Here is a 22,351-nt window from a genome sequence, read left to right as displayed (position 1 = left end):
AAGTGCCGTCGAGTCGGTTCTGAACTCATAGTGACCCTGTATAGGGTTTCTAAGGAGCAGCTGGTGGGTTTGAACTGCCGACCTTGTGGTTCTCAGTCCAGTGCTGATCCTATTGCACCACGTCAGAAGTCCAGGAGTCCACCTGAGAGATGCAAATCAAACCAACAATGAGCTCTCAGCTCACCCCAGCAGTAACAGCAAAGTTAAAAAAAACACAGAAGAAAACAAATGCTGGTGAGGGTGTGGAAAGACTAAGACCTTCTCCCAACATTGCTGGTGGGACTGTGAAATGGGTGTAACCACGGCGGAAAATGGCATTTCCTCAAAATGTCACAAAGGACCCAGAAATCCCTCGACTTGGTGTATGTTATTTTTAAGTGCCGTCGAGTCGCTTCCGACTCTCACTCTGTGTAGGGTTCCCGAGGTGAGTCTGAAGTGCCCACCTTGTGGTTCAGGCTGACTTGAGGTTGAGGGTTTACCCTACAGTAGCACATACCCCCAAGAAATCAGAGCCAGGACATGAGTAGATCTCTGCACACCCACGTTCATCGCAGCATATTCCCAACAGCAAAAAGATGAGACCGTCCACATGCCCATCAGTGGAAGAGTGGGTAAACAAACTGTGGTACATACATACATACACATGGTGGAAATAAACAATGAACCTACAAAACATTATATCATGGATGCACCTGAAGGACATTATGCTAAGTGAAATTACTCAATCACATAAGGACAAATATTGTATGAGACAACGCAAAAGGTTTTCATGCTAAAAAGAAACAGACTTAGTGGTTACCAGAGTTGGGAGGGAAGGGAGAATAATTCAAAGGTAGAGGGTAGACATGTGTTAACTTGGGTGATGGGAAAGGCAACATACAACCAAAGGGCAGCTGGCTGAAGAATGACGAAGACGGGTGGAGGGCTAAAGGGGACAGAGGTAAGCACTGTTACCACAGTTCAGAACCAGTGTTCTACAGGTAGATCCACGGACAGATACACAGGCGGGCGGGCCACCATACGGGACGTCTGTATGTGGGAATTTACCTTTGCTGCAAACACACCTATGAATGTTAACTGTTGTCAAGTTCTTTCTGGCTCGCAGCGACCCTGTATTTCTGAGGTGCGCCTGGTGAGTTTGGACCACTGACCTCGCAGTTAGCAGTCCAGTGCTTACCCTATAGCACCACACCAGGATTCTTTCTTGAATATTATCAAAGACCTTGAGGCAATGAGTTGCTGGGCCTGAGGGTTCAGGACCACAGTCTGAGGGACACCATGGCCAGCTGGCATACCATAGTCCACAGTGCTGAACATCCTCCTGTGCTGAGGAGCGTCTGGGATCTTCAAAGCTCCTGAGTAGTCATCTAAGGTGCAACTAAGGTCTGTCCATGTGCGGAAGAAAGAGTGATGAGAACTGAAGAAGCTGGAGGTTATTTTGTCCAGTGGACGAATGGAATTTGTAACCCTCAGTCCCCACAACTCTGAGACCAGAAGAAATTAACACCCGACTACCTCTACCAGCTGCTATGAAAGGGCACAAATAGAGTCGGAGACAATGTAGAACAAAACTCAAAATTATAAAAAGACCAGGCTTACTGGTCACAAAGAGACTGGAGGAATCTGAGACGGATCCTCAGCCACAGTTCAGGTCTGGAACAGAACTCCCTCTGGGTCCAATTTTCAGATAAGCAGCAGAAAGGTCTATGGGGGTGGGGAACATTACTAATGTACCCTCACCATGGAACTGTCAACCACTCAGATCAAAGAGCTACATTTCCCTGGGGACAAGGTTCCGAGGGCTTAGGAAGGACGGTGGAATGGAAAGGGAATAACTTGTTACATGGATGGACTGCAATCGCTGAGCTGTAACAATGTGTGTTATTTTCTAGATCTAAAACTGAGGATGCACTCTAAACCTTCACTCAGCTCACAATAAAAGTTTCAAAAAAATCTTAAATGAAAAAACAAGAGGATGAAATGTTTTCCAGTGGAGCCGCTGGTGGGTTCAAACCACCGACCTTTTGTTTAGCAACCCAATACTTAACCCACAGCACCACCACGGTTCCCGAAAGCAAACCCACCAAAAGCCAAACCCACCGCCATGGAATCTATTCGGGATCACAGCCACCCTCTAGGGCAGAGCAGACTGTCCCCGAATGGTTTCCAGATGAACACAGTGGGCTACATCCCAACAGAGGAGCGGCACAGACAGGCACCACAATGGTGGGCACAGTCGTTTGGGAGGTTGGGGACCTTTGTCAGTAGCAATACGGGTAGGAGATGCCACATCATCCCGGAGACTGCAACTGAACCCAGCCCCGGGGGCCACCTTACAGCCTATGAGATGCCTCAGAAAGTTCACGCTCCTGAGAACAATCGACCACTGGAGACCAAAAGGGCAGTAACTACCCCACCCCCCACCCCCAAATAAAGCTCCGGGGCGGGGCGGGGCAGGCGAGGTCCTCACGTGGTGGGCACGGGGAACCAGGGACCCCCCACCCCCAAATAAAGCTCCGGGGCGGGGCGGGGCAGGCGAGGTCCTCACGTGGTGGACACGGGGATCCTGGTAGGAAGCCAAAGAGCTTGGTGAGCAGCCAGCCAACCGCAGGAGGGGGCTCGAGTAAGTGTGAGCAGGGGTAAGAATGCTGCTCCCATTCCCTGGCCCCGCTCCCAGCAGGCCCAGCCGGCGCCACCTGGGGGCAGGGAGACTGGGACTCAGAGCCGGAAAGTTGCGGAGAGAAAATTCGAAAACAAACGTATTTCCCTGGAGTCTGTCCTGACCCAGAATAAGACGCCCCATAGGGTTTCCAGGGAGCCGATGGCCTCATCTTTCTCTCTGATGGGTTTGAACTGCTGACCTTACGATTAGCAGTAGAGTGCTTAACCTCCCTGTCACCAGGACTCCCGTGGCCAGAGAGGGAACCCATGTTGTGCCCTAAACTCCACCCAGAACTCCATCTGAGCCTGCGCACACCCCAGAAGGCAGGGTAGCTGTTCCCGCTCCCACCACAGGGGGGCAGCTTAGGGTTCACAATGCAGCCAGTCAGCGGCTTGTTTTGGGAAAAAAGCCCACAGCATCACAACAGAACCTTGGATCACTGAAAGAATAAATTCCAAAATTACTAGCAATACGAAGACAAGGCAAAAGTGGTCCAGATACCCCGGAGCAGGGATGCGCCCCGAGATGCCACAGATGTTGGAATTAGAAAATAATTTCCAAGCAGCTGTTACAGCTACTCTCAAGGGGTAATGTGAAATTCATAATGACGGGACAGAGGATAGAAAACCTCAGCAAGTAAACAGAAATGAACTATCCCCACCAAAAAAAAAAAGAAATACAAAATGAAAAACAAACCCAATTCAGAAATAACTAGAACCTGAATTCCTACGACGTGAAATATGTACGCATTCATCACACCTAGGTAGGGTTTATCCCTAAAGGCAAGGGTATCAAATGCTGTCCACCACATTTGAGAATGAGGGTATAGCTGACCCAAGTCAGGGTTTCAGTCACCTGTTTATGCCAAAGCCGAACACTGAGGAAGGAAGACTGACATCTGAATGATGGTGCTGGTGAACCACTGACACCAGACCCAAGAGCGGACGATCGGTATTGGACGAAACATGGCCTGATGCTCCCAAGAAGCAAAGTCAGAGAGACTTTGTCTTATGTAATCTGGGCCTGTCCCAAGAGCAGAGGACCAGGAACAGTGTGCACACAACACACGGGCATCGCAGAGACATGAGCTGAATACTGACACACATCCAATGTGGGGGAACCTTGGAAACATCATATTGAACAAAAGTCAGTCACCAAAGGCCAATACTATGTGAATCCAAGTACATGAACTAAGCCCATGTAGAAGCCAAGGTGAGTCTGCTGCTGCCCAGGATGGGGGAATGTGTCAATGGGAGTGGGCTGATTCAGAAAAAGTCACAGGGGCCACACAACTACTGAGTTACACATGTAGGGATTGCTGAAATGGTGTATGTTTTATCTCCTTTCACCACAATGAAAAACACACACATCCCAACTGGTGCTGAGAGGAAACTGCAGACACTGAAGTCCACACACAACAAACTCATCAGCAGTGACACATACCAAACTCACCAGCAGTGAGGGAAATGTAACAAACTCACCATCAGTGAGGGAAATGTAACAAATTCACCAGCAGTGAGGGAAATGTAACAAACTCATCAGCAGTGACACATACCAAATTCACCAGCAGTGAGGGAAATGTAACAAAGTCACCAGCTGTGAAACATACCAAATTCACCAGCAGTGAGGGAAATGTAACAAAGTCACCATCAGTGAAACCTAACAAACTCAGTAGCAGTGAGAGAAAGCTGGCTGGGAGGGGCTGCTCTCTGCCTGGTCTGAGGCGGTGGCTACACAGATGGAAGCCCTCAGATCTAGATCTTACTGGGCTGGGCTGTCAATGGTAATACACGGAGAAGGACACAGACTGGCTTACCTCTGAGCCTAGATTGCTAGTCAACAAGAAAAGGTGGGGAGGGCACACAAGGCCGGGCAGCCCCCTTTACCAGGGGCCTCCTGCTGACACGCACCGCAGGGAGCACGAAGACACCCAGTGTTTCCTACCGTGTCACAGTAACATGCAGTTCCAAGCCCCCCCCAGAGAGGCCACTGACTACTCAGGAGAAACCCACCTTTCTCAGTGGCTACACCCCCAGCCAGCATCAACCATGTGATTAAAGGTTACTTGGCAATAAACGCCTTCCCACATCATGTGCATCAAGGTGGTGCAAACTGGAAGGTCCGTGAGTCCAGCTCAGCAGAAGCCATCTGCTTCCATGAAGATGGACAACCTCGCAGGAGGAAGATTTCAGCAGGAAATCATCAGTGTCGTTTCTTGTGCCCCCAGAGAAATTAGGATGTGGAGTCCTGCTAGTGCCATGTTGTAGGTGCCATGGACTCAGTTCCGATCCATAGTGACTCTCTAGGATTTCCGAGGAGCGGATGGTGAGCTTGAACCGCCGATCTTAGGGTTCAAACTGACTTTACACTTCAGTGCTTTAACCACAGCGCCACACCAGGATGCCGCAGCAGTAAAGTGCTATGCTGCTAACTGAAAGGACTGCGGTTCAAACCCTCCAGCCGCTCAGTGGGAGAAATACATGGCTGGAACTGCAGTTAGAATCAACTAGGTTACAATGATTGGTGGTGGTGGCTGTTCGGTGCCATCGAGTCGGCACCCACTCATAGCGACCTCACTGCTTGAGAACGGGCAGCTGAGTCCCCTCCCAACACTGATCTGCACCAGACTTCAAGGGGAAAGAATGGAGCTGCGAAAATTCCCAGGTGCTCCAACCTCCACCCTTAACTCTGGCCAGCTGTCTTGGAAAATAGATTTGATTGCCCAAACTGTTTCCTGCTAATGGCTGGCTGGGAATTCAGTTCCAGTATTAGTTTAAAAAACAAAGCTCATCAATATCCTGGTACATGTATATCAGTCTGTGATTCACAATTGATCTAAAACTAGGAGAAAAGTCTGCTTTTCAAACCATAATATTTACACATCATTTAAGAAGATGAGAGAATGCCTTTGGCGTATCAATGGCTTGCTTGGTTTCTTCTAGTCCTGATCTGACTCTTGGGCAAATTTCATTGTCTCTCTAGGTCTTGGTTTCCACAGTTTAAAACGAGGCAGATGGGATTAGGATGATTTCTAAAATTCCCTCCAGTTTGAAATTCTAAGTAGGGTCAAACTTGTTACAATGTTTCAGGAGTAGTCCCCTAGTGGATAGCCGCCAGATCACCAGCCCTAACACTAGAGCTGCATTAGTTTATCACCCTTGGTTGTTGTTGTTAAGTGCTATTGAGTAGTTTCGGACCCATAGTGACCCTGTATAGGGTTTCGGAGGAGCAACTGGTGAGCTTGAACTGCCGACTGCGGCTTGAAGCGACTTTGCAGTCCAGCACATTAACCCACAGCGCCACACCAGGGCTCCATTTCCCACTCTAGGATACTGGTTATGTAAGGACACTGATGGTTACTATTTCTGTTTAAATAAAAGATAATGTTAGGGGAACAAAAAAACGATGTTAGCTAAAAGGGATCTGAGATCTGAGGGACCCCTGTGTGTACATGGGGAGACGCCAGACCAGCACCAGGAAACAAAAGGAGGGGTCAGCCTCCCAACAGAAAATCCGTATTAAGCTTGATTATACCTCCTCCCAATCAAAAAGAGCCTAGGATTGCAATCATTGTAATGAAATAAAGTGTGTGATTTGTTGGATGTGGGACTGATGATCTGTTAACCTTCACACAAGTCACAATAAAAAGTTTAAAAAAAAAAAGAAAAAGATCGACAGCCTCGGAAATTCAATGGGGCGGTTCTACTCTGTCCTACGGGGTCACATGAGTTGGAATCAACTCAACAGCAGCGGGTTTGATTTTATTGGTTTAATGTGAAGGTTGCTGCTTCAGACTGCATGCAGGTTGGTGGTTCAAGCTCACCAGCTGCTCCTTGGAAACCCTATATAAGGTCGCCCTGAGTCAGAATCGACTCGATGGCACTTCACAACAACAAAGTTTGCGGCTGCAGGATAACACACTGGATGGCAGAGGTCGGTGTGCACGGCAAGGGTGACGGGTCAAACTCATCAGCCACTTCTCAGAAACCCTATACAGGGATGCTATGAGTAGGAACTGACTTGACAGCATTTAGCAACAACATAAAGTTCTGTGGTTCAAGCCCACCCCACAGTATCACAGAAGGAAGGCCTAATGACTTGTTTCCATGGAGACTACAGCTCTGCTCTAAAACACACAGGGTTGCGGTGACACAGAATCGACGTGGCAGTAAAGGGTCTGACGTGATTAGGAGGCAATGTGAGTCGCAGCCCAAAGCCCCCTTTCTGACCTATTCTTGCCCAACTTCACCTGATGTTGGTCGTGCGTCCAGGCCCATTTCAGTGTTCATGGGAAACAGCAGGGAGAGCAGAACAAGCTAAATGACACGGTAAAGAGACAGGGACAGAAAGCCGGACGCTCGATACCAGACAGTGTGCCTGGATGCTTCAAGAGAGTCAAGATCATGACATAGAAGTATTTTTTTAAATAGGAAAGAGGAGATTAGACATTCTAGACGAAAACACCAGAGAAATACAATCAGCCAAACACTCCCATGACTCTTGAAACTGCTTTGAAGGTGGGTGGGGAGAATTTTACAAGACATTGGAGACACAACTGCAGAATTCTTGGCATGGACGAACACACCATAAAATCAGTGCTAGTTTCACAAGGGATGAGAGATGCTAGGAGCCTTGGTGGTGCGGAGGTTCAAGTGCTCGGCCGCTAACTGAAATGCGCATGGTTAGAACCCAGCAGCCGCTCTGAGAGTAAGAGGGAGATAGACGTGGCAGCCTGCTTTCATGTAGAATTCAGCTTTAGAAACCCTACTGAGCTGCAGTGAGTTTGGGGTTTTTTTGGGCAGATGCACACGGGGGTAAATGGTTCAGCAAACTAAGAATTCACATTTTCCCCCATTAAGACACAGACAGAGGAGGGTACAGGGCATGCTGGCCTTCAGCCACCCAGGCTCTCTGATTTTGTTGACCTTTACTTCTCCGTGAAACTTGGAACAGAATTCGTTCCAGCTGTGTTGCTAAATGGACTCTGACTCATGATGCCTCCCTCCCCTATGCAGCCCAGGGCTGCTCCAAAGTGTCTCTAACTCCACCATCTACACTTCCCTTCTGAGCTTTCTCGGGATGGGTACTAACTGCTAACTTTCTGGCTGGCAGTCCAACGTTGAACTGTTCGTGCCACCCAGAGACCTCTCAAAGTCCAAATGTTGTTGTTATTGTTAAGTGCTGTCCAGTCAGTTCCAATTCATAGTGACCTCATATAGGGTTTCTAAGGAGCAGCTGGTGGATTTGAACCACTGACCTTGTGGCGAGCTGTCGCACCACAGAGTCTAAGGGCCCACAAAAAACACCCTGCATTATCGAGCCCCTTTATCTCTGAACTCACTTCCTGGTGCATGCAGCCTCTAGTCCTATCTGCCCTGGCCCAAGACCTGTGACTGTTCCCTTCCCGGCACCCTCTCCCGCTATAATTCAGTGTCACTTCCTCCTCTGTCTCTTTGCTCAAATGTAACCTTTACATGAAGACATTTACCCTGTATGCGCATACAACAGCAAGTCCCCAAACAACACTCTCACACACACACTTCCTGTCTCTTTTCTCGCTTTAAGCATCTACTATATGGCATTTAGGAGCTCTGGTAGCGTAGTGGTTATGAATTGGGCTGCGAATCTTAAGGTCACCAGTTCAAAACTATCAGCCACTTCGCGGGAGAAAGATGAGGCTTTCTACTCCCGTCAAGATTTACAGCCTTGGAAACCCTGTACAGGGTCGCTGTGGGTCGGAATCGACTCGACGGCACGTAACAACAACAACACATGGCATTTATCACCAGGGATAGCCTACATATTTTATCAACCTCATTATTTAGTGCTTGCCGATGTACACACACACACTCGACTGTCCCTGAGGACAAACATTATATGTTTCGTTTGTTTCTGCATCCTCCCCCAGTCCCCCAGCACTGACTCCAACATAGTGGAATTCAATAAACTAACTTTTAACATTCCATACTCATTCCACACTTAAAATGACTCCATGACCCAGCAATTCGGCCTTAGGGAAACACTCACACACATACAAATAACATTTTCGTAAGCGCTGTTTCTAATGACAAGGGAGTGGACACATTCTCAATGCCTGACAACAGAAGAATGCGTATGATCCTAAGAATACCAGCAGCAGCTAGAAAACATGAAGAACTCCAAGACTACCAACTTTTGTAACATTATGGTAGGGTTGTTGTTTTGTTTTTAAAGGCAAAGACCACAAAACTGGCTACACATTTTCCACTTGCACACGTATGAACTTCGCGCACTGAAATATGTCTGCAAAGACAGATACAAAACTGCTAACGGTGATTCCCTCTGGAAAGAGACATAAAGGACTAAATCAGGGTTAAGTATTTTCACTTGGTACAAAATGTTCTGGTGTGATATCGCCTAATTTAAAATTCTAATGAGTTGCCAAACGAACGCAAACATCCACCGGCCTTAACTCCCAGGGTCCCTCCGACATGCAGCCCTTCTTCCCAGACTCTAGCGTTACGCCCTTGGAGGTCCAGCTCCAGGGCTCTCCCCTGGTCCTCCAGCAGGCTCCTAGGCGGTCTCATCACAGCTGTGACCTAGTCAATACCCAGACAAGCTCCCTGCTCCGTCCCGCACCGCCGCCCGGCCGGGATACTGCACTAACCAGACACAGGTGAGGGATCCCTCTTGGGCTGGAGCCGACTGGTCTGCGGCAGGAACGGGTTGTTAAGCCTACGGAATACGAAAGGTCAGCCGGAAGCCGGGCCGCCCCTCCGCCTAATGCCGCGCCGCCCGCGAGTCTACTCACCCGAACGTGTTAGGCTCTTCCACCACCTTCATCTTGACAGTACACGTGGGTCCCGGCCCTAGAAGAGCGAAGCGGTGAGGGATGGGCAGCAAGCCCAGGGGTGGGGACACGGGAGGGGACGCGGAAGGCCAGTCACTAACCGTGCGCCGCCAGCGCGAGGAGCAGCAGAGAGCCAGCCAGCCCAGCAGCCATAGCTCCGCAGCCCGCCCGGGTCACGTGAACGCAGATACGTCACGTGAGCACAGGAAGTGGCGCGCAACGCATGCGCGTACTCCAGCACAGCCGTACTTCAGCCGTACTTCCTGGGACGGCTGGTCCGGTGGCTCGCTGAGCGCCAAGCTCTCCGCGATGGGTCGCAGGAGGGCGCCGCGCGGGCCCCGGGCCGAAGTCGCCCGTGCTCGGCGCCCCGTGGGCCGCTCCCTGGAGGCTTTCACTGAGGAGGTCGGCGCTGCGCTGCGCGGTGAGCGCGGGGTGATGGGAGAGCCCTGGGTTGGGGTCGAAGGTTTAGGGCCAGCCCGAGAACCCGCACCTGAAGGGTCCTCTTTCTCTCTCCCGGTTCAGCGTCCGTGGAGGCAGATGCGGCCGGGGACGAGGAGGGCCAGGGAGCGATGGGGCTGCCCTGCCCACTGGCCATGTGGGAGCTGGGCCATTGTGATCCTCGGCGTTGCACCGGCCGCAAGCTGGCCCGACTGGGTCTGGTGCGCTGCCTGCGCTTGGGGCAACGCTTCGGTGGTCTGGTGCTCAGCCCCATGGGCACCCAGTACGTGTCCCCTGCAGACAGGTAGGCGCGGAAGGCCTGGGCTGGGAGGGGGTGCCTTCCCGGACTGTCTCGTCTTGGGTACCTGATCTCTAGGGGCATCATTCTTTTCGGGGTCCACTAATTGGTGTTTGTGTATCTAACTTCCAACCCCCTAGACTGTGGTCCACGTGGGCAGGAAACATGTGCCGGGTTTGCTCCCAGAGCCTAGGGTGAATAACCAAGCATGCTGCTTTAAAAGTTTGTTCTTTGAAGCTGCGTGTTGTGAGGTTAGTAAGGCCTCCGTGTGGGTCATCACTAAGGCAATGCTGAGCTGGAACCACCCAGCTCTGTGTTGTTATCTGCAGACAGCTGGTAGCCCAGTCAGGGGTCGCTGTCATCGACTGTTCCTGGGCCAGGCTGGACGAGACACCGTTCAGCAAGATGCGGGGCAGCCACCTGAGACTCCTGCCCTACTTGCTGGCTGCCAACCCCGTGAACTATGGCCGGCCCTGCAAGCTGTCCTGTGTAGAGGCCTTTGCAGCCACCTTTTGCATCCTGGGTGAGTGTCACCATCTGGGCTAGACTCAGTCCCAGGAGGAATACAAGAAGGGACACGATGATAAGACGTTGTTGGGACTGGCAGACGAGGGTATCAGTTCCAACTTTCCCTTAAAGGCCGGGGCTCCGAGATGGCGTCCTAACCAGCAGCACTCACGTTAACATGCATACTTCACAGAAAACTGTGGGTTCAGTTCCACACCACCACAATAGAGCCAGTCACTTGTAGCCCTTGGTTTCTGGGTACACACAGAAGTCATGTGACACTAGACTGGGATCTGTGGAATGTGGACTAGCATGACGAGAAAGCCCAGCAGGGACACAAAGTGAGCCCAGGCAGTTGGAAAAATGGCTTTGATGGACTCAGCTCAAGGCAGGGCTGCCACAAACCTTCCAAATTTGAAGAAAGGAAAAAAAGGCAGCTATATGGAAAGAACAGTGAATTGCTATAAAGTCAGGCGTGCCTGCCCTCTGGAGGCATGGCCTAGAGGCCCCTCACCTTGACTTGTCTCAGAGGGGAGGCCCACAGGGCAGTCTTGGGGCGGGCGGGCTTCACAGGGGCAGCAGTAGGAGGGAGGACTGGAGGTTAGGACTCGAGAGAGGGGCTGTGGGCATCATGGGACTCCCCTTTTCTTGTCCTGCCAGGCTTTTCTGACCTGGCTGTCATCCTGCTTCGGAAGTTTAAATGGGGTAAAGCCTTCCTGGACCTGAACCGCCAGCTCCTAGACAGTTACTCGGCCTGCAGTGACCCAGAGGAGGTGCTGCAGGCTGAGAAGGACTTTCTGGCCAGCGCCCAGGAGGACCCCGAGGAAGAGATTGGTGAGACACCCCCCCCCACCACAGGAGCTCCCAGGGTGAATGCACAGACCCTGCTGGCCTGCCACTGCCTGAGTCCAGCTCACTGCCCTCCATTATCTCCCTCCATTCAGATCCCTTTGATGTGGATTCAGGGCGGGAGTTTGCAAACCTCAACAGGCCTGTGGCCAGCTCCCGGTAAGTCTGAAGCTTCCCAGCTCTGTGGCTGTAGCCGCCTCTCCCCCCCCCCCCCCTTTACATACACACACCCACCCAGGGGTTTCTATCTGTGGGGGAGGGAAAGCAGAAGTTTCCAGAGAGGGCTTGGCTGACAGGACTGCGAAGAAGAAGAGCTGTAAGCCTGTGCTCTGGGGGAGTTCACCAGCAAGGCCTGCCCAAGGGAGGTGAGGTAATGCCTTCAGGGACACACTGCTCGTTCCCTTCCAGGCTGTCCCCAGACAGTGGTGACAGTGACGAGGACAAGTCTGAGGAGGAGGAGAAAGAGGAGCCGGGGAAGCGTGCTGAGGCTGGAGCAGGTATCCCTGAGGAGGAGCTGAGGAAGGAGGCCACGGCTGACCCTCTGGAGGGCATGTGGGAAGGAATCAGTAGGAGACAGAGAGACTGAAGGTCACAGACATGTGTATTTGTCACGGCTGGGTGAACTCAGGACTGCAGCAAGGAGTGGGAAGCAGAAAGGCCTGGTGATTGCGGCTCTTGGTGGCCACCAGCAGCACTGGACATCAGCTCTGTGCCAACACTGCCTGGCCCCTGGGTCCTGCCCTGGAGCCCCCTCAATAAATCTTGGAGTGAAGGAACCCCATGTGCATCTGTTTCTTCACCCTTGGCGTGGAGCACCCAAAGGGGAGGTGGGGACACTCAGACTCCAGCTGAACAGGTTCTGCATGAAAGGGATGCTCGTGTGGGTGGGCTCGTCCACCAGCTTCACGTGCTGTCCCCTCCTCGGAATGACCCCAGGGAGCTTCACCTGGGATCAGGGTTCGGGGCAAGACCTGGTCATTCTTAGCAGACCTCTCCTCCCACTAAAGGGGAGGGATGACCCCATTTGCTGCCTCCACCTGGGCTCTCTGGCACTGGTACCACAGGGGGTGGACATGACTGGGAAGAAGACACTGAGTGCTGTCCCTGGGCTCATCCCACCCCCACCCCCAGTGTGATGACAGTGCCCCCTAGGAATACAGCCACAACCCCCCCCCCCAGCTGGCATGGCGTGGCAAGTTGGAGGGTCACCCACCTGGTGGCTGGGTCCCCTTCTGCCCCAGGGCAGCTGCTGCTCATTGGTACCATGGAGACTGCATTGGGTTGGGAGTGAGCATGTAGGTTCAGTCAAGTGGGGGTTCACAGGACAACCACACCAAGAAGGCCAGAGTGAAGGGAAGCCATGCGGTCCAGCCATAGCACACATGCCACCCAGCAGGGGAAGGGGGCGGCATGGTGAGGTGACAGGGGTGGGGGTGAGAGAGGAGGGGCTTAGGCATCTGCCTCCATGCACTTGTCCAGCTCCCGGAGCCGCTTGACAAAGTCCTGTGCCTCCTTGTTGGCACGGCCCTCCAGCATTCTCAACGCTGACCGCACTGAGAGGGGGAGAAGCCAGGTCAGGCAGGCGCCACCCTCTCATCCCTGTCCCTCCTGCCCGCGCCTCCCTGCACTCACCATGAGCCTTGGGCCTGCGCAGGTGCAGGGTGATGGGCTGTATGGTGCGCATGCCCCCTCCTGCTTGGGACCGGGCCACGCCGCTGATGCTACCCAGGCTGAGGGCCGCCTCGCCCGCAAAGTCATTAGTGGACAACCAGTCGTGGTCCATGACGGTAAACAGCAGGCAGGCAGCGCGGCGGCGGCACGCCTCAGCAGGCACAGAGCTATGGACACACGGGTGTAAGGTCACCCACCGGAAGTCAGCCTGCAGTGACCACGCCTACTGGCTCGGGGGGGGGGGGGGGTCTGACACTTACAAGTAAAAGAGTTCGTCATACACCGGGTGCAAGGTCCGAGTTTTGACGGGGGTCCTCTGACTACGGACCAGCGGAAAGAGGTGGGGTGGGCCCAGCTCCACAATCACGAAAGGGTCGCTCAGGCCTGGAGGTAGGGAGGGTGGCCGAGTTGGGCCCGCCCTATGCCCGCCCCCGTCGCTCCGACCCCAATCAGCCTCGCCCCAGCTCACCGTTGGCGTCCAGTGGAAGCAAGTCGGCTGCATGCAAAACCTCCACCGCCAGCCGCTGTTCGGCTGCCTCGTAGTAGCAGCGGATGCTAAGGCGCCCGAACTTGTTTTGCTCCATGGGCCTCTGCGGAAAGAGCAAACCGCAGAGCTCGGGATTCCCAGGGCCTCTCGGGTGGGACCTTTGCGCGTACCAGGGCAGCCCTACCTGCTTGAGTTTGTCCAGGTAGAACTGCTCTATACACTCACGAGTGGAGCACCTGTGCAAACGCAGCTCTTCCTCCAGCCTCTGCGGGAGTAGCGGGTAGAGACGAGGGGCTCAAGGTAGGTGACTGCGCTGGGGACACCGGCCTGAGATTCCGGGTGGTCAGGGTCAGGGGGCCGCAGATGCTCACGCGCCTCTTTCCCGCGTCCTGAGCTCACCTTGTAGCTGCCATCCCGCAAGCTCTCTAGGGGCAGGCCCTGGCCTTCGGCGTGGAAGAAGTTCACCAGGGCCTGGGGCAGGGAGAGAAGGGCAGGCTTGTGCTGGGGCAGGAGGGCAGATCTCCAGTTCTGGGGAATCTCGGGCAGTACTGGGTATCTTGGGAGCTGGGTCCCATGAGTGGCTCATCAAACTCCCCCAGGAAGCTTGGGCAAAGGCGTGCGCCTGGGCCAGACATCTGTCACCTTCCCAGGGGCTGCGAATGCAGGAGGTCTGGGCCCAAGCGAGTTACAGGTGGCTTCCCCAGGCCACCTCAGAGATCGATCGGGGCGGGTCCTACCTCTAGGGCGAAATGGAAACGGCTGTAGAAGTCTGCGGAGACATCTCGGTTTGCCCCCAGTGCCTGCAGAATTGCTTGCAGCAACAGCTCCCAGAGAGCCTCCAGCACCCTACAGAGACCCGGCTTTTGTTTACGGCTCCGGCCACCCCCTCACCCGCCTCCCACATCCGAGAGTACCTGTCCAGGTTCTCCTTCACCAGCGAGGCGTTCAACTGGGCCAGCTTGTCATCCAAGTACCTCATGAGTGGGGCCACGGCCTGCGGGCGGGCTGCTCAGGGCCGGCCCCACTCGGCTGCCCACCCCGCCACCGCTCCCACCTGAGCCTCTGCCTGGCCGCACCTCGTCGTTCTGAATGGAGTCCGGCGACAGGCTGACGTGCTGCACGTATTTCCGGATGTCCCCTACCATCTGGAGAAAGGGGGCATTCTGCAGGCTGCCACAGCTGAGTCCGCCCCTTCCCCCGCCCCCTGTCCTGATACCGATACCGCCCACCTTGGAGGTCAGGTGAGCCGTCACCGTGCGGGCCTCGCGCTGCAGATCCTCGTCTAGCACCTGAGTGCAGCTGAGCAAGGGCCGCGGGAGTCCCCCTTCGGGCCCACCAGCGCCTTCCAACAACACCAGACCTCTCAGCGCCTGCCCGGCAGCCTTGCGCACCAGCTCCACATCGTTAAGGACCGCACAGAGCTGGGGATGGGGACAGAGAGTATGGGCCAGGGGCGTGTAGCCCCCTCCCTTCATCGCTTTCGGGGTCACTCACCGCCTCAACCGCGGCACCAGGCTGCGCGTCCACCTTCTTCCGCAGTAGCTCCGTGTAGAACAGGGCGGCCTCGCACATGTCCTAGGAAGGGGGGACACGGGGCTGTCCCTGGCCCTGCTGCCCCCTGCGCCCTGCCCCTCCCAGCCGTATCCCGGCAGACGCACCTGGCCTAGCTGAGTGCCTAGTCCCTGAGCCTGGATGGGGTCTGGCCAGGCCAGGCGCACCCATAGCTCTTGGACTTGATGGAAGCTTAGTCCAGCAGCCGTGGCAGAACCGCTGTGTTTGGAGTCAGCGTCCGCGGGCTCCAGCTGGAGGACAGAGGGACTGGGGTTGCTTGCGGGGGCCTGAGTGAGATCCAGCCCCTTCACCAGCTGGGAGGCCACCCACCATGTCCATGTCCACAGCGCTTTGCAGCCGCCACCTGGTCTGGTCCCGCAGAACCTGCAGCCACAGCTTGATGGCGGGCAGGAAGGGCCCATGGATGTCAGCCAGGGCCAGTGACCGGCTGTCCCTGTGGGGGAGGTGGTCAGTTGGCTGCCTCATGATTCAAGGAGCCCCCATTGACAGCTGTGGGCAGGTGGAGGGAGAGCATGAGGGGCACCCACTGGCCAGGGACTCTGCTCCAGAAACGCTGGGTGTCTGCCAGCGTCAGGTAGAGCTCAAATAGCCCCGAGGCCACCTCCGGGGTCAGCTTGGGCTTCAGCTCCTCTGCCAGTGTGCATGCCTCGTCGGCCACCTGCTCAGGGAAGCCAAGGTCAGTCACTGACAAGCCCGGGACCACCTCCCTCCACTTCCCCATGCCCAGCAGGTCCGCACGCTCAGGGTCCCTCCTCACCAGACGTTCCAGCTGCTGGAAGGTTAGGGTGAAGAAATCAACCTTCAGGATACTGCAAAGGACCCGCATCAGCCATGTGCTGCCCCACCCCTGAACCCTGGACCCTGCCCCGATGGGGGACACCCACCTGTGGAAGAGGCTGGCATAGATGCCGTAGTCCGCCTGCAGATCCACATAGACAGCATCGGCTAGATCAATGAGTCCCAGGAGGCGCTGCGGTGCAGGCTGCAAGGAAAACCTGCTCATACCTGCCTCGCATCACCCACCTCACCTGCACCTGAAGCCATTGCCCGACCCGCACAGCAACACACCTGTTCCCGGGGGCTTTTAGTTATCAGAAGCTTCTCGAACCACTCCTGGTTGCCCTTCTGCAAGGAAGTCACTGGGGTAGCATAGGGGGCGGGGCTTCTCAGGGGCGGGGCTTCCCGGGTCGGGGATTCCATGGGCGGGGCTTCCCGGGGGCGGGGCTCCCAGCAGGAGTTCTTGTGTAGTTGGTCCAGGCCTAACAGGTACCTTTAGGGTCTTAATGATATCCATGTTCAGCTCGTTGTCAAAGGGGCAGGTCTGAAAGGAAGGCTGGAAGAGCTGCAACTTGCTCAGGCACCTGGATGGAGGCCGTCCGCTGACTGTGGGTCACCACATCTCGCCTTCCTTCCCTCCCTCCCTCCCTCCCTCCCTTTCCCACATCAGCACCCACTTGAGCAGCATTTCCAGGCGGTAGATGGCTGTGCTGTTTGTGGGGGGGAAGTAGTCTCTAAGCTGGCCCAGCAGCTGCAGCCCGAACTCGGAGAAGGCTGAGAAGCTGTCAGCTAGGCCCTCCTCCTAGGGGACAAGACCCTCTGCTGAAGCCCCACCCACCCCAGTGTCGCCCACAAACACCTTCCCTGTCCACAGTGTAGCCAAGTCACTCCCTGCACTGTGACCTTAGCCTTCCTAAGTGTCTTTATACTCAGATGTACCCCAGGATCTTTGCAAGGGCTGTTCCCCTCAATCTGCTGTTCCTCTGCCTTGATAGCCTCGTCCACCCACTCCCTCTTGTTCAGCCATCAGTTCAAACCTGGCAGCCTTCCCCAATACCCCACTTGTGGTCACTCCCACTCATCAACACTCTTTGCTGGTGGGTGTCATGTAGTGTGTCTGGGTGCCCCCAGTGGGCTTGGTAGTCCCAGCAAGGGGTTGGTGGCTACCCACCTGCTCTTGGGGCAGTGAAGTGGACTGCTCCCAATGGGTCTGCATGTCGTCCAAAAGCCCCAGCAGGTAGCTGTAGTCCAAGGAACAGGTCTGATGGTGCCGGCTGCTGACCTGCCAGTGCCTGTGGGGTCCAGCCTGGTCAGGGCGGTGTCCAGCCCAGTCCAGGCTGCTCCGGCCCAGCCCCAGACTCACAGTACAGCCAGCTGCAGGGGTGACAGGTTGCTCTGGGCGCTATGCAGAGAGAGGATGGTGGATGCCGGCCCGCTGAGCTCACCGCACCAGCTGCTGGAGTCAGGCTGGGACGGAGGGCAGGTATGAGTGGGTATCAGAGCCCTCTACCCTGCTCGCCCCTCCCAGTTGCCTGGCCTTGGTGTACGGGGGTCCTCAGGACAGCCACTACCTTCTCAGCACGGTGCTCGAACTGCAGCAGGCTGTCAAGCAGCAGCAGGTAGGACAGGAAGCCGGAGCGACCTCGCTGGCTCATACTCGTGTCTCTCTGCAAAGCAGGACCTGCTCTTGTTACCAGTCCCCCCAAAGCCCCACAGGCACACGGGGTAGGGCAGGCCCACCTGCGTGGTGATCAGCTTGAGGACCAGGTGGCATTCACCTTGCACTCTGGAGGCACTGGACCGAGGCTCCAGCTTGAACCAGCGGTCCTCACCAGCCACGGGCACCTCCTATGGGGGCAAGGTGGGGTCAGGCCCATACACCTCTCTGGAACTGGTATGGTCTCATGCAGACTCTAGTTTCCAGAGCTCATCCCTCCCTCCCAGTCCAGGCGGCAGAGAGAGAGGCACAGAGACTCTTGGGGAGTTTCGGGGCCACTGAGTGTGCAGCAAATGTTGAAGGGTGTCACCCGCCCACTCACACGGATGGGTATGTTGAGGCTCCCCAGGAAGTCATCAGTGTGGTCCTCGGTGGGCCCTGCTGTCCCGTTTGCCCGGGCTGATTTGACAATCTGCTTAAAATACCTGAGGGGAGGGGGGGCATTGGGCCAGTGGTCCCTGGGGAACCACGCTGCAGATGTGGAGTTGCAGAGACACAGGGACAGGGCTGCCCGGGAGGTCCTGGGCTGGATCCTGGTCCCCTACCTGCCCATGCCCTTCAGGCCCATGACCTCGTTCAGTTTTCTGCAAGCCTCCATCAAAGACACATCATCATCGTGGTCCCTGGGGGTGGCAGGGACACTGACTTACCTGGATGGAACCCCAAGCCTGGCCCTGAGGCCCCTCCATTGTCACCTGATCAGAGGCACAATATGCTCGTGTCTTGGGGGGCCCATACCAAATGTCCAGGTGCAGCTGGTCCATGCTGACGTCCTCGATCTCACTGTCAAGGACATGGATGCTATGAGGATGCTGGGACACCTGGTTCACCTTGGCAGTTATGGGTTCGAATCCTAATCCTGCTACTTATTGCCCGCTGTGTATGCGGAGCAGCACCTCTGTCTAAGTCTCAGTCTCTGGGGGTGCACCCAACCCCCTCCTTGGTGTCCCGCCACCCTCCCATCCCAGCCACTGTGCCCCCAGGGATGGTGGGGGTCTCACAAGAAGAAGTGCTCATTCCACACAGGGTTCAGTGTGCTGCTCTTGACCTCGGTGACCTGGATGCACTTGGCGGGCAGTGGGTCCCTGGTGCCACCACCACGCCTGCTGCCCTTACGGAAGCTGAAGCGCTGGTCCTTCCCGGGGGGCTCCTGGGGGGCTCCTGAGGCTGGCAGGATACCCAGCATGCAGTAGGGATCACTGAAACCTGGAGGCAAGTGGGTCACCAGGTCAAAGGGCCGCAGTGCTCACGCCTCATGCCCAGGCTGCCCCCTTGCCCACTCACCATTAGGGTCCTTGGCCAGCAGGTTCTTGGCCCTCATGACAGAGACTTTGAGAGCATAGGCAGGGGCCTGAGGTCGGGGGATCATGAGTCAGAGTGGGTGGATCTACTGCAGACCCCCACCTGAAACCCTGCCCCCTGTACACTACAGCACTCACCTTGGCCTTTCTCACATGCTCCAAGGCCTCCGCATGCTCCTCAGGGCTGCTGCTGAAAACCTGGGAAATAGGGGCAAGGCCTGCGGGGTGAGCCCCCAGCGGGGCAGGAGGGTGTGCATGCTCTCAGCATGTGTGCATGCCTGCACAGTGACATGGGGGTGGGGACTGACAGGCTCACCTGGCCCAGGTAGGCCAGCAGGGCATCCTGGTCATCCACCTGGTCAGGGCCCATGGTCCCTGCGCGGTGCAGAACTGTGTACAAGGCTTCCTCGTAGAGCATCTCTGCCTGGAATGGGTGGTGCGTGCTCAGAGTCCATGGCCTTACCCACCCTAGGCCCCAGGCCCTGATGGGTGCAGGGCAAAGGGAGGAAGAAGCACAGCCCCCACCCTGGGCACCTCTTACCTCTTCCAGACTCAGGGGCCTCAGGCCGCGGTTGGGGTCCACAGGCTCAGCAGGAGCTGGTGAGCCGCTGCGCAGGAGGACCTGTGGGGAGGGCTCAGGTGGGCATCAGGGGGTAGGTATAGGTATAGGGGGTGGTGGGTGGCGTGGTGGGGCTCACCTCGGGGCGTGGCAGGCACTGACGGCTCTCGCCCTTCTTCAACAGCAAGCGCATCTGCGCAAAGAACTCCACACCATCCCCCGGCTTCCTGCAGATGGCCGCACGGTTGGCAATGGGGTGCCAGAGAGAGGCAGGTGTGGGTGGGGGGCAGCATGTCCAAAGCACCACTGCCAGGGTCTGCTGGCGACCCTGGCACCCTCCCCCCTGGTGTGACTGAGTCCGGTGGGGTAGGGGCAGGGAGGGGTGGCACTGACCAGGCCTCCTGGGAGGGCGCTGGGGCAGCAGCGCCTGAGCTTCCTGCCTCTTCCTCGCTCCTGCGTCGGAAGGATGGGCACACCTGCACCTGCCGGAGCACGGTGCTCTTGAGGTCCAGCAGGCTTGACATGGCCGGCCTGTGTGCAAGGGGCACAACGGGACTGGTCACTCACTGGTTCGGTCCTTCATTTACTTACTCAGCATCCCTCACATCTTCATTCACTAGGTCACGCACTCGTCCACTCGTTTACTCACTTATCCACCCGTTCACCCTTCCTCCCTCCATCCCCCTTCGTCCTCCACACCTTCATTCCCTCCCTCATCCATTAGTTTGTTGACGCTCTCACTCACTCAGCTTGTCCCACACAGTCTCTTACAATCACTGACCACCTGCCGCATTGAACAGTTCACAAAGAACCATGCCCCCTGAACTCCAAGCAGCAAAAGCCAGGAATAGCAAGGTGGCAACTGCTGAGTTCTCCCAACACTAATCAGTATCACCCTCCTGACCTCTAGCACCCAGATGCACCTGGGGGGTGGGGGGGAGAGGAGAGGCCACTGCTGGAGGTGAAGGCAGGAGCCAGGGGTCTCTGCAGGTGGCAGCTGTGTCTTCTGGGACCACCAAAGACAGGGAGTGTGGGGGAAGGCTGAGGTGCAGGGAGCCCCAGAGAGATCAGCCAACTTTGCCTAGCTCAGCTCATGTCCCCATCTGCAAAATGGGAGCCTGTGGGGTTGTCTGGGGGCATGATGGAGGATGAGTAAAAGGCTTGTGCTCATCTGAGGGAGCCGCTGGGCTTCGTAGGGGAGGGCATGCCCTGCCATAGCCTACACCCGACCTGCCTCTCAGGACCTGTGTCCCTGAGGTCCTAGGTCAGGGCTACAGAAGGGTTGCTATCCTCCCATGCTCTTCCCTGGGGCTTCGCTCAGAATCAAGAGATGTGGAGGGCAGTGCCCAACTCACCAGGTCCTCATGGTCACCCCCAGAGCTCCTGAGCCCCCACAGCTACCTCCCAGCACTCCTGGACTCCCAGCCACCCCCAGCACTCCAGTGTCCATCTCCAGGACTGGCATCCACAGGGACACAGGTCCTCATGGTCACCCCCAGAGCTCCTGAGCCCCCACAGCTACCTCCCAGCACTCCTGGACTCCCATCCACCGGGTCTCCCCAGCCACCCCCAGCACTCCAGTGTCTATCTCCAGGACTGGCATCCACAGGGACACCTCCAGAACTCCAGACCTGGACAGGGACAGTGCTGGGGAACCACATAATGCCAGCTAAGGAGCCAAAGGCGGGGCCTCACCCAGCATGTGGGTCCTCACTCATGCAAGTCCAGCCTGTACCTACACCCTATCTATCCTCAGCCCTTAAGGCCAGTCAGTGAACCTTCAGGGGCAGTGGGAGTGAGGGAGAGTGCCTCAAAGTGGAGCTTCTCCCCATGACCCCCAGGCAGCGAAGTGAGAAGATGGGGAAAGTGGTGACCAGACCAGAAACTGCCACTGGGGAGGAGGGTGAACGCCACCGCCGTCCTCTGTCCAGCTGCCTTGGTGACCGCGCTGCTGGCAGCTGCAGGAACCTGACACCCCCTGCCTGGGTACCCCCGTGGGAGATCCACCTCACCCTTGTTCACGGTCCCTGGGCAGAGGGCTCGGAGCAGAGGCAAGGGGGCCAGTCCAAGTCCAGGAGGGGCTGGACCAAGGAGCCCAACAGCCATCGCCCCTGACCAAGGGGGATGACACCTTCTCCAAGGAGAGTCCTATCTTCCCTCCTGTCAGTAGGGAGGCTCAGCTCGGTGTCCCGGAGGGACTCTGTCTTTTGCAGACCCCACATGGAAGGGCCGGACAACCTTGAAGCTGCCATGGCTGGACCCTACCTCTTTTGGATGATGCAGTAAGCTGTGCCCATAAGCGTCTTACCCTCCCCGCCCAGTGGTGCCCTCACCCCTCCACTGAGTCTGTCAGGGCAAAGTGCAGGCCCCAGTTAGGCCACTTCTGCCCCCTGGTGTCCACCCCACCGCCCAGCCTGGCTTTCCTGCCACCGCAGGGCTTTTGCACGAGCTGTGGGAATCACCATCTTGCTGAATCTCAGGCAGGCACTGGGCCGTTCCCTCTGTGAACCAGGATGCAGACAGTAGTGGTGGTCACCCACCCAAGGCCTTCTGCTAACCACTTGTCCTCTAAGCGTAGGTCTCACTATGTTTGTGAAATCTGATCAACATCTGTCTGCCTTCTCATTTGAGGGCTGCGGTGCCTTGCATTTAGGGGGGTTCTTAATAAACATTTGAGTGAGTGG

At 56.0% G+C, this 22,351-nt stretch overlaps 3 protein-coding genes across 3 annotated transcripts in view; 1 reads left to right on the top strand and 2 right to left on the bottom strand.

Moving 5' to 3' along the window:
• Window positions 1–9,644, bottom strand: part of GNPTG (N-acetylglucosamine-1-phosphate transferase, gamma subunit) — a 22,834-nt gene extending 13,190 nt beyond the window's left edge. The window contains exons 1-3 of the mRNA XM_006873940.1: window positions 9,593–9,644; window positions 9,453–9,510; window positions 9,309–9,376 (exon numbers count right to left, since the gene is read on the bottom strand). Coding sequence (XP_006874002.1) covers window positions 9,309–9,376; window positions 9,453–9,510; window positions 9,593–9,644 — 178 coding nt within the window. The remainder of the gene's footprint in view (window positions 1–9,308; window positions 9,377–9,452; window positions 9,511–9,592) is intronic.
• Window positions 9,645–9,800: 156 nt separating this feature from the next.
• On the top strand, window positions 9,801–12,874 carry TSR3 (TSR3, 20S rRNA accumulation, homolog (S. cerevisiae)). Its single transcript, XM_006873939.1, has 7 exons — window positions 9,801–9,912; window positions 10,014–10,233; window positions 10,557–10,750; window positions 11,395–11,568; window positions 11,679–11,742; window positions 11,992–12,135; window positions 12,763–12,874. The coding sequence occupies exons 1-7, from the start codon at window positions 9,801–9,803 to the stop codon at window positions 12,872–12,874; spliced, it is 1,020 nt and encodes a 339-aa protein (XP_006874001.1).
• A 158-nt stretch (window positions 12,875–13,032) lies between these two features.
• On the bottom strand, window positions 13,033–20,191 carry BAIAP3 (BAI1-associated protein 3). The gene is made up of 33 exons (XM_006873938.1): window positions 20,061–20,191; window positions 19,807–19,894; window positions 19,650–19,730; window positions 19,425–19,532; window positions 19,247–19,306; window positions 19,092–19,158; window positions 18,809–19,013; window positions 18,546–18,590; window positions 18,353–18,430; window positions 18,130–18,232; window positions 17,831–17,938; window positions 17,662–17,757; window positions 17,454–17,557; window positions 17,262–17,382; window positions 16,768–16,892; window positions 16,584–16,674; window positions 16,382–16,438; window positions 16,198–16,295; window positions 16,071–16,122; window positions 15,841–15,971; window positions 15,623–15,746; window positions 15,400–15,543; window positions 15,228–15,316; window positions 14,971–15,166; window positions 14,818–14,886; window positions 14,656–14,735; window positions 14,479–14,587; window positions 14,141–14,212; window positions 13,926–14,006; window positions 13,724–13,844; window positions 13,515–13,638; window positions 13,216–13,421; window positions 13,033–13,136 (listed from the first exon to the last, which is right to left on the bottom strand). The coding sequence occupies exons 1-33, from the start codon at window positions 20,189–20,191 to the stop codon at window positions 13,033–13,035; spliced, it is 3,468 nt and encodes a 1,155-aa protein (XP_006874000.1).
• Between the last annotated feature and the right edge of the window lie 2,160 nt (window positions 20,192–22,351).

This window comes from Chrysochloris asiatica, unplaced genomic scaffold, assembly GCF_000296735.1.
Source record: "Chrysochloris asiatica unplaced genomic scaffold, ChrAsi1.0 scaffold00257, whole genome shotgun sequence".
NCBI lineage: Eukaryota > Metazoa > Chordata > Mammalia > Afrosoricida > Chrysochloridae > Chrysochloris > Chrysochloris asiatica.
The sequence above is the reverse complement of the archived record's forward strand: the minus strand, read 5'-3'. Positions and strand labels throughout refer to the sequence as shown.

Coding starts and splice junctions, on each gene's coding strand:
- BAIAP3 (XM_006873938.1), bottom strand. CDS start 20,191: ATGTCAAGCCTGCTGGACCTCAAGAGCACCGTGCTCCGGCAGGTGCAG. Junction 16,123..16,197: donor TATGCCAGCCTCTTCCACAG/GTGGGTGTCCCC, acceptor GGTCCTTTGCAG/TATCCTGAAGGTTGATTTCT. Junction 15,972..16,070: donor TCCAGCAGCTGGAACGTCTG/GTGAGGAGGGAC, acceptor TTCCCTGAGCAG/GTGGCCGACGAGGCATGCAC.
- TSR3 (XM_006873939.1), top strand. CDS start 9,801: ATGGGTCGCAGGAGGGCGCCGCGCGGGCCCCGGGCCGAAGTCGCCCGT. Junction 10,751..11,394: donor AGCCACCTTTTGCATCCTGG/GTGAGTGTCACC, acceptor TTGTCCTGCCAG/GCTTTTCTGACCTGGCTGTC. Junction 11,569..11,678: donor GGACCCCGAGGAAGAGATTG/GTGAGACACCCC, acceptor CCCTCCATTCAG/ATCCCTTTGATGTGGATTCA.